This window comes from Rhagoletis pomonella, unplaced genomic scaffold, assembly GCF_013731165.1.
Source record: "Rhagoletis pomonella isolate Grant_MI unplaced genomic scaffold, Rhpom_1.0 Rhpom_scaffold_06286, whole genome shotgun sequence".
NCBI lineage: Eukaryota > Metazoa > Arthropoda > Insecta > Diptera > Tephritidae > Rhagoletis > Rhagoletis pomonella.
The window spans coordinates 1-9,971 of NW_023464819.1; the positions used below are offsets into that span (position 1 = coordinate 1).

At 36.1% G+C, this 9,971-nt stretch overlaps 1 protein-coding gene and 1 long non-coding RNA gene across 2 annotated transcripts; both read left to right on the top strand.

Annotated features, from left to right (window-relative positions):
* Positions 1-72: 72 nt before the first annotated feature.
* LOC118755446 lies at positions 73-1,296 on the top strand. The gene is made up of 3 exons (XR_004995008.1): positions 73-86; positions 164-249; positions 598-1,296. It is a non-coding gene; the product is annotated as an uncharacterized LOC118755446 (long non-coding RNA).
* Positions 1,297-3,283: 1,987 nt separating this feature from the next.
* Positions 3,284-8,967, top strand: LOC118755447. The gene is made up of 5 exons (XM_036490279.1): positions 3,284-3,577; positions 3,642-4,120; positions 5,508-6,066; positions 6,128-7,654; positions 7,714-8,967. The coding sequence occupies exons 1-5, from the start codon at positions 3,526-3,528 to the stop codon at positions 8,049-8,051; spliced, it is 2,955 nt and encodes a 984-aa protein (XP_036346172.1). The 5' UTR covers positions 3,284-3,525; the 3' UTR covers positions 8,052-8,967.
* The last annotated feature ends 1,004 nt before the right edge of the window (positions 8,968-9,971 follow it).

The window sequence follows — 9,971 nt, forward strand, 5'->3', positions numbered from 1 at the left end:
ATTCATGAAAAGAGGATGGCTGCCGGGCCGAGTTCATACAAATTTTTTAGTGTTGCTCGCCATGGAAAACAGCATGAAATTTATGAGTAAGTATTCACACATGGAAAATACATTTTGTCAGTGAGTGTATGAAATTTGATATAACAACCAAATTAATTCACAGACACGAAGAGTCTGAAGAAGAAGTTTACGAATATGAAAGTCATGTTCCAAAACGTGCACCCGCCCAAGCTTATGAATATGTAAAAGGTGAGTAGAAAATAAACGTTTCTATAATTAATTAATTTTTTGTGTTTGCAAATAAGTAAATAATTTGATCTTGAGCATACAAATTAACCTTCGAAAGCTTTTAGAAATAACTTATAATTCAAATAATCAACAACACCTACTGAAATAACAAAGACTGCTATAAAAGTAAAAATTTTAAATACAGTAAGTAAATAAATATTCAAAAAATGGAATCTTATCACAAATTCCACATTAGAAACGGTCTCAAGCTCAATAAAATTGTTGAATGTAAATAAATAAATAAATACAGTAAATTTATTTATAAACGATATAATAAATAAATGTGTAATAAAGTTATCCCATCAACAGCACCTTATAAACGTCCACCCACCGCCATATATGGAACTGAATTAAAGCGCACGCGCGACACCACTATCAAATCTTATAAACCACCATCATTTGGAATTACTAAGAAATATAAATAAAAATAAGTCCTAATAATAAAATTGTTAAAGAAATGCTAATAATCGAATCCCAAAATATAACAGTATATAACGTATACATAACTGGTATATGAAAATGTAAATGGCTATAACAATACCAATAACCACGCAAAGGTGGGCATAAAATGTAAAACAAAAATCGTCTAATCTATTGAGCCAACATAACCGAAATATGAAATATAATTACGTACATATAACACCTAATAAACCTAATAAACGTATTGTTTATCGTTGCATTAAATATATACATACCTACCTACTAAAATCAGAATTTAGTTTCTTTTTACAGCTAATGACGTAAGTATGGGTGCGCTAAGAAATGCATCAAGCCAAAGCATCAGTCTCTTTAACTTCTAAACTACAACTGATGGAAATGCCTTATTTAGGCAATTTCCTTCTAATTATGAATTTAACCGTGGTTACGCACATTGGGCATTCCCATCAATTACAGTTTAGAAATAAAAGCGTCTGATGCTTTGGCTTGATGCATTTCTGAACACACCCATGATAACTTGTTTGTAACGTTTATTCCACACGAAGTCCAAATAAATGTCGCACAAAATAACAAGTGTTTTAATTCATTCGATGGGGTTTTTAAGAAAGTACCTTTATCGCCATATATTAGATAGCACGATTGAGAGAATACAAAGGTTGCGCCGATCTCTGACCGCTATTCCTCTCTTAACGAATTTGACAGAATCGTGGTTTGCATGGCGTCACACTTGTGCAACTTGTTTACGTTTTCCTTCCAACATTTTTTCTTCTTCCATTCTTGCTCACGTTTTGGCATTTCTCTCTCGCAATTGCACCAGTGCGACGTCACACAAAAGTTATTCTCAAAAATCCTCTCTGATCGGCAAAGAGTGTCAAGATTTGGCGATTTCGGGCCAATTAGCTCTGATCGAATACTTTTCCTGAAAAATCCTGTAAAACTGTCAAACAGCAAAATTACTCTCTGAAGTGAGAGTAAAAGGTGAGTAACATCAAAAAGTACGGGAACAAAAAAAAACCATTTTTCATGTAAAAACGTCAACCAGTGATTGCTTGACACTTTTCATGATTTTACCAGAAGAAAAAGTTCGGGTAAAATCTTGCAACTTCATTCTCTACACAACTCTCCAAAAGTTGCTCTCATTTACAGGATTTTGGAGGATTTCGCAGTACGGGAACATTTTTCCTGCAACTTCCTACAAGTTCGTATAAATTCCGTAAGTTCATGGAGTACCGGATCAGAGCTTATGTGAGCGTACAATCGATAGTTTCTTTCGATATGGTCAGCAGCGTTGCCATTTTAGCCGTTTTCCGGCTAGATTTAGCCGGTTTTGATAGCAACTAGCCGGAGAAAATTCGATCTAGCCGCCGCCGCGGCAGCCGATTTGTTAGCCGGTTTGTAAAAAAAAAGTTAGCCGTTTTTAGCCGATTTTACCTAATTTTCAGGTGCAAAAAGTAAACAAGTTGTTCGAAAGCAATAATGCAGACCCAATGAAGATTTTTAATGAACTCAATGTTTTACTTTCGCATCTATGCTCCCTAGTGGTTATTAGCGCGGACACATTTGATCCTATATGCTCCCCGTTGGAACCATACCTTGCTCCATTTCCTCAGTTTTATCACAGTTTTGAAGAGTATTTAAAAACAAAAGTAAGCACAAACGCTTTTGACCACGAAGCCGAGAATATGGTCGCTATTTTATTATCACTTTAATAAAGGAGTTACGCCAACGCCTCCCTACAAATATTGCCACACTAAAAAAAATTGACTTTTTTCGGTTGGAAATGCATTAAGAGTAATTAAACCAAAAGTATTCGTTCAACTACAGCAACAAAAACACAAATATAATGCCGACGAAATAACATCCATAGAGATGCAATAGCAACGGTTAACGTTACATACCTGGAGTAATTTAGACTCAACTGTAAAATTTTGGGCCGAAGTTTATCAATTTCGAAATGCCCTAGTAGAAAACCCTTTTGCTGACCTTTCCAACCTAGTTTTTAGTTTTCTTGTTTTGCCTATAAGTAATGCAGAAGTAGAGCGAATATTTAGTTCAATGAATATAATAAAAACTAAGCAAAGAAATCCAATGTGCGTTAAAACGTTAAACGCTATTTTATATATAAGATACGGTTTAAAACGTGAAGAAAAATGCTGCCATAATTTTACTGTAGATGACGATCTCTTAAAATTAATGGTCCGTAGTCATAGTCAAAATAAAGTCGACTTTAAAGTTAGTTGCAGCTTTTTGACATAATTTTCAATGGGATATCTGTCAAAAAAGCTGCAACTAACTTTAAAGTCGACTTTATTTTGACTATGACTACGGGCCAATGAATTCAGGTGATATATACAATAGTGATTCATTTGATGATGAGGAATATACACTCGATATAAATTAATGGTGTTAACTAGTCTTTCGTTTCTTGCGATTTATTTAAATAAAGCATGTGAATTTTCACTAAAACATTTTAGCCGTTTTTTGCCAGAGTCTATGTGAAATTTCACTAAAACATTTTAGCCGTTGTTAGCCGCTTTTTTTTGCCAATCTAGCCGGTCGGCCCAAAAAGTCCTGGCAACACTGATGGTCAGCCATTTTTAGCAGGGGTGGTTCAATGTACTAGGGAAGCATCGATACATCAACGATTTATACATCGTGTGGCAAAATATTTGAATCGAAGCAAAACATCGAAGTTATCGACGCATCGATGTTTTTCCGACATTCCTATTTGGTGCAGCAAAGGATTTCTACTATTCCAAATCAAAACTTGCTTCAATATTATTTGGTTGATTAGCTAATATGCTTTCTATTGATGACGAAGATCATTCCTCCGGAGATAGTGCTTCGGAAGGTTGTATTAACTGTATATTTTAAAAATTTATTCCAATTTTAACCTAATTTTCAATTGCCTATAGAATTTTCTGATTCTGAGTTCGAAGATGAGTCCAGTATCGACTACGCAGCGTTCAGCGCAAGATACATGGGAGAGATTACTGATTTGTTGGGCACACATAGTCATGTAAATTGCGAGAACGCTTTGTTGCTTAACCAGGAGATGCAACAACGTTTGGTAGAGGTGCGAAAACGTTTACAAACTTTGTTACAATCCGTACAGCTGCGATACCTTGCCAACGAGCAACGATTAAAGATGAATCTGGGGAAGAAGCAACGAGGTGTTGGTATACGTGGCGCATACCTGAAGGGCGGAACTTTTTTTTTCAAAGGGAATATGTTTTTCAAAGATCTTAACTGTCGGAATTGTCCAAACAATGAGGACTACGAATATCGGAGAAATGTAGAAGGCGAAATGTTCCCTATGGACTTTGAATTGTGCAGTAGACATGTTTGGTCACTATTAGATAAAAGGGCTGTGGTGCAAGCTGTAAAAGAGCAGGTGAGGCTTGCTATTCTTTCTTAAACTTATAATATGTTTGTGGGAAGGGCAAAAAGAAAACCGATTTAGTATAATATGAATAAAGTTGGGCTTTCAACACCAGCTGTTACTGCTTATTAAGAGCAACATACATTAACGCGCCGTGCGGTTAGAAACACGAACCAAGGTTCGTGCATTCCCACAACTGTCGGATCTACATATTTTGGCCAAGGACTGATTTCCCGAGCATTTTTTTTTTTGCGAAATTTTTGTATGCTGTTACAACAACTAAAGTTTGATTCCTGCCCGACCAAGATATAAAAATAGAAAAGTTTTTCTAACAGCGGTCGCCCCTTATTAGGCAGTTTCAAACCCCTGCCAAAACCATATGCCGTCCGGAGGTATCCTTAAATTTGTATTATAACATCAAGTCGCCACCACAAAAATTGGATAAGATCGGCCAAACAAACCCTTGGTAAAAATGTGAGCTCCAAATATTTTTATTTTTAATACTTTAAAATAGGAGTATTTTGGAACTATTATTACTCAATTACCGCTAATGCGTCCGCATTTAGTAATTTTACATGGTTTGGACTGTTGCTCTAGGACACCCTATATATATTTTAGAAAATAAGTAGTTTCACCGCATGGTAAAAAAATTACAAATATTTGTATCATGTTCCCTCGTATCTAATAGAAATATTTTGTACATTTTTTTACATGATTCAATTATCGTGCATTTTTTTATACTGTTGGGAAATTTATTGAATACTCTGCTTCGTGGTTTCCAAGCAACACTTAACAGTTTTCAAAGATAACCGGAGTGACCCAGATTTATATATGGTCAACGACTGCCACTACGACATCACTCTTTCAAGTACCAAAACTGGATTGACTCATCTGAAAGTCTGTTACGTGATATCCTATATCATATGTTGTCGTGAAGACATCCATAGGCTAAAGTAGTGGTGCAATACTATAGACATAACCATAACCGAGGCAAATAAATGTTCCGATAAAACGTACGGACCGCCCTGTAAACGATTATTGTTGCCATATTATAACGCCACAGCCATAACCATAACCGCATATTTTAGGTTTTCGCCATAACCATAAGCAGTTCTGAAGTATTTTGCTACGTTATGACACCTCTAATTTGGCCTTAAGTCAACAGTTGTTTTTTATATAAACCTTGCAGTGAAAGTAGAGACTCAGCATATTCTTTTTTATAATCCAATAGAAATATACCTCTGTAAGGTTTTTAATTCCTGGAATTTTTTATGAGCATACACTGTAGGTAGATAAGATTCTATCTATATATACATATTGTATTTTACCAAACTAAGTAATATATAAATATACATATATATGTATCCTTTAATTTTCTAATGGAACTCTCTTCGTACAGATTATTGATTATTTAGCTGACCGCAAATTTCGGGATAAAAATAATAAATCGAAAAAGCTTGAACTTGAAATAAAAGTACATACAGAGAAGGTGGCAAGCCTATTGGCACAAGTGGATGATAAATTCCAGATTGATTGGGCGCAGGTGTCTGCGCATAACTTAAACTATCGGCATTCACCCAGCAGTTGTAAAGCAATGTGGCAAGTATACTTACATCCCATACTGAAACGTAGCTCATGGACTGAGGTAGAGAAGAGACGTCTCCTTCAAGCAGCACGGAAGCATAATTATCAAAATTGGGAGATCATTGCAACGGCAGTTCCGAAACGTTCAGATTATCAATGTTTTATACAGTATCACACTTCTGTATGTTATACGGATACTCAACGCTATGGGCGTTGGGATAAACGTGACGACAAAAAACTTCTCGAAGTGATCGAGAAAAAAACAACGAACGGTATCGTAGAATGGAATGCCGTCGCTCCGTATTTCCCGCACAAATCGAAGAAAGCGTTACACCAGCGGTACCTATATTATTTGCATCCAAAGATTAGCCATGGTAAGAAAGAAAGACATTTACTAAAATTACCCTTTACTCAGCTTTTATTTATCACTTTTAGAACCATTTACAGCAGAAGAGGATCTCATACTACTAGCAGCAGTAGAAGAATATGGTGAAAAATTCGCTTTATTTCCGCGAACACTTTTTCCAAATCGCTCAATAACGCAACTGCGCATGCGCTATAGGAACACGCTGCAAACGCGACATAAACTAGCTCCCTGGACCGTGGAAGATGATAAGAAGCTTATGGAATGTATATCCGAGCACGGCACATCAGCTTGGTTACGGTGCGCTGAAGTGCTAGGAAATCATAATCGCATCAGCTGTCGTACACGTTTCGTAACCATACAGAAATTTTTTGTTAAAAATCCAGAAGCAACAATCGAAGATATACCACGAAAGAAGACATGCATAATGAAGAATAGTGTCATAACAACGCAGAATTGGGTGGAAAAAGTTGCTGAGCTACGTGATAATCCTGACGCCGTGCTTATACCCGAACGTAAAATATATGCAAAACAGAAGGGAAAATCAAAAGCCAAACGAAATAAATGCCTTAAAGGTGAAGAAGAACTGAAATGTGAAATACAAAAAGAGAAGGAGGAATTAGTAGAAGACAGTAAGGCACAAATAATAGCGCCAAAAGAAGAAAGTGGTACAGAAACGCCTGCGCCAGAAGTGGAAGAAACAATTCCGAACACCTCATTTCCAGAGTGTGACACGCAAACGCCATTAGGCATAAAAAAGAAAAAAGTTCGATATGTAGAACGCTTGCGGGCGGTTGAACTGCAACTCTATAATTTTTTCAAGTACGCCTACAATTTTCGATTAGGCACAGATGTATGCACCAAGCCGCCAAATGTGTTTTTGCGTACGGTGGCATCTTCTCTCGAATTCCGGCCAGATCCTACGCGGCCATATGTTACGGATACTTTGCTGTCGAAGTATATTGGACGGCGATGTAAGTTTTACCTTAGTACTGCACGTGAAGGCGAAGTACTTAGCCATGCGTTCGGCGCCACACTGCCTCCCAGCTGGCCGACAGCAATGGCATTCCGAGCACTTTGTGTGCAATCGTCGCAGGTACAATTAGAAGATGCGAAAAATGATGAGCATAATGAAGAAAGCAAACATTGTGAAATTGATATGAATGCCGCGGTGCAAAGTTTTCGCAAACGTATGCGTACATTGCTATACCAAACAGCGCTTTTGAGTCGTCTACAGCCAACCCGTTTCCCAGAATTAATGCAAAGCATCCCTTCTGAGCATACAACGGCAGATTTGGCAATAATGGATGATATCAGAGAAGAAACAACTTCATCTGTTTATGAGATATCAACAGAAAATTCATTATTCGATTTAACGCGCGTAAAAACCGAATATTCCGAAACACCAGAATTTCTGCCAAACCATGAATCATTTCCAGTGATAGAAGGTAACCTAATGGAAACAAGTGATAAAACACCGAAAGCTGAAGTTTTTGATAAACAAAAGAGAATTGAAAGACCAGAAGAATTGCAATTTTTAGGAGAAGAGGAATTACGAACAACTCCGGAAACATTAGTACTGTCCGAAAATATAACCAGTAAGTTGAATTTCATTACTAAATTACGAAATATATTGTTAACAACTATCTGCTCTTAGGAGTGTGCAAAGCGAGCCCTTCACATTCAAGCGCTGAGCAAATGGTGTTATTCGAAGTTACTTATATTGATGACGACCCTACAACGACTACCTTTCAACCAGTAAGCGATTCACATTGCATTGAAGATGGGCAACAATATCACAGCGGCGAACATTCCACGGCCATTGAAAACGTGCCAAAGAATTGTGGAACTCAATTACCTAACGTGGCAGAAAAACGAAAATTGGGACTTACACTGTCAACTGAAGAAGAACCCGCACAAAAACGCATTTACATTGAGTCCCGCTGTAACAGTGACGATGATTATAAGTCTGAAGATATAAAGACTGAGTTTTGAGATATCTATACATAGTTTAAACGGCAGCCTACATACATAACGTCGTCATAAAAGCAAAACCACTACATGAAGATTGTAAAATTTAGAGCGGACTCAACAAATTTTTATTCGTACTAAAATTTTATGTTTTTAAAGTTTGCACATAAATTTTTGCATTATGCACGACGAAATGTTTATAGAATGTGGAAGACTTGTAGACAGCAAAACGGCATTTTTAGCTGGTTTCCTGTACAATGGGCTAGAATAGGCTAGAAAGGACAGGAATTTAAATTTCAGCAAGCTAAGTTGGCCTCGCTTATTGAATTTAGGCGAGTTCATGCCTTTTTTCATATAAAAATACACAAAATAACGCCAGCGTCCGGCCTAACTCAGCTTTTCAATTCATTCCAGACTTTTAATTTGTGGTAATAATTAAAATGGTTCCAGTTCGTAGGCACGTTTGGATTCGAAAGAGGCCATGAAGTCATAATTTAAACCACGTTCAAGGTACCTTTTTTTTTAGCGTATACAAACCAGCGACGACGAATTGTAAATTTTAGCAAGAAAATTCGCTTTTAATGAATGTACCGCAATAGGTAGCATGTAATTACATATCTGCCAAAACAGTGGTGGTATTCAGGTTCTAGAACACCTTTTTGGGTGCTTGCGCAACTCAAACGGAAGGCATAGTAGATAGATATGCACTATGTATGTAGATATGCACGAATAAGTAAACACATTGATATATATGTATACATATGTATGTGTATTTTATTTCTTCTTTGTTAATAATGGTTAAATACTCGCGTACATACATACATTTTGAATTTATAACTCTAAATGCTTTATTTCCTTCAACTTTCCATAACACTGCTTCATTTCCAATCTCCATGTTTCTTTATATAATACGTTTCTCCATTACACTTTCATTAAATAGTAATTAGATATAATTGCATTTTAAACAAATAATTAAAATACATTACGTAATTACTTAGTTGGTATTGTATACTGCTGGACAAATCTGCAACTGCTCGGTTACATAGATAGTTACATACATACATATGTATGTATGTGATTAGTACATATTGCGTGCATATTTTGTTAATGCAAGTACATACATACATATGTAGGTATGCATGTATAAGTTAAGCTTTGTGAAAGTTTTAAATATGTATATAAAATTGTGTATGCATACATACATAATTATGTGTGTAAAATAAACACCATTTCATACGACGCTTTTGGCATATCGTCAAATTGATGTTGAATTAAATTAAACGAATAAACGAATTTTGCATAAAAATCAGCATGATGCTAAAATTTGTATTTACTTTATATCTTTAAGTGCTAATATAATCTATAAATAATTATGTATCGCAATATTGTTAAGCAATTGAATTTCGCCGGAAGATGACGTGTGAAATTTAAATACTTTTTTTTTTTTTTAACAATTTTATGTATTTAAGTTTGACAATTGCTTGCATACCAATCCACCAATCAAGAAAATTTCGCCTTCGATTTTATTACGTTACATAAATAGGTATCATTTTCTTTACTGAAAATTGCTAAAATCTGTCTTCAATTTTATGGTTGGTTTCTGCGGCTTGGCCATACCTCCGCGTGCCTGCAATTCACTTGCCTTGTTGGCGATGTTAATTGACTGCTGTTGGTTTCGTATTGCCGCCTCAAGTTTCTGGCGCAGTTCCAGCGTTTGTCCCATTAAAGCCTTGAACTCTTGCGGGTATTTGGGACCGATTTTCATGAGCCACTGCAGGGATTGCTCGTGCAACTGACGTTGATATTTGGGTAGTGTACGCAATTTTGTTGGCTCGGCCAAATAGTTTATGAGTACAGGAACAAGTAATGTTAACATTTGTATGCCTGCAAATCGGTTTAATAAAAGCTTGTAAAAAATGTGAAATAATAATACAAATAATTATA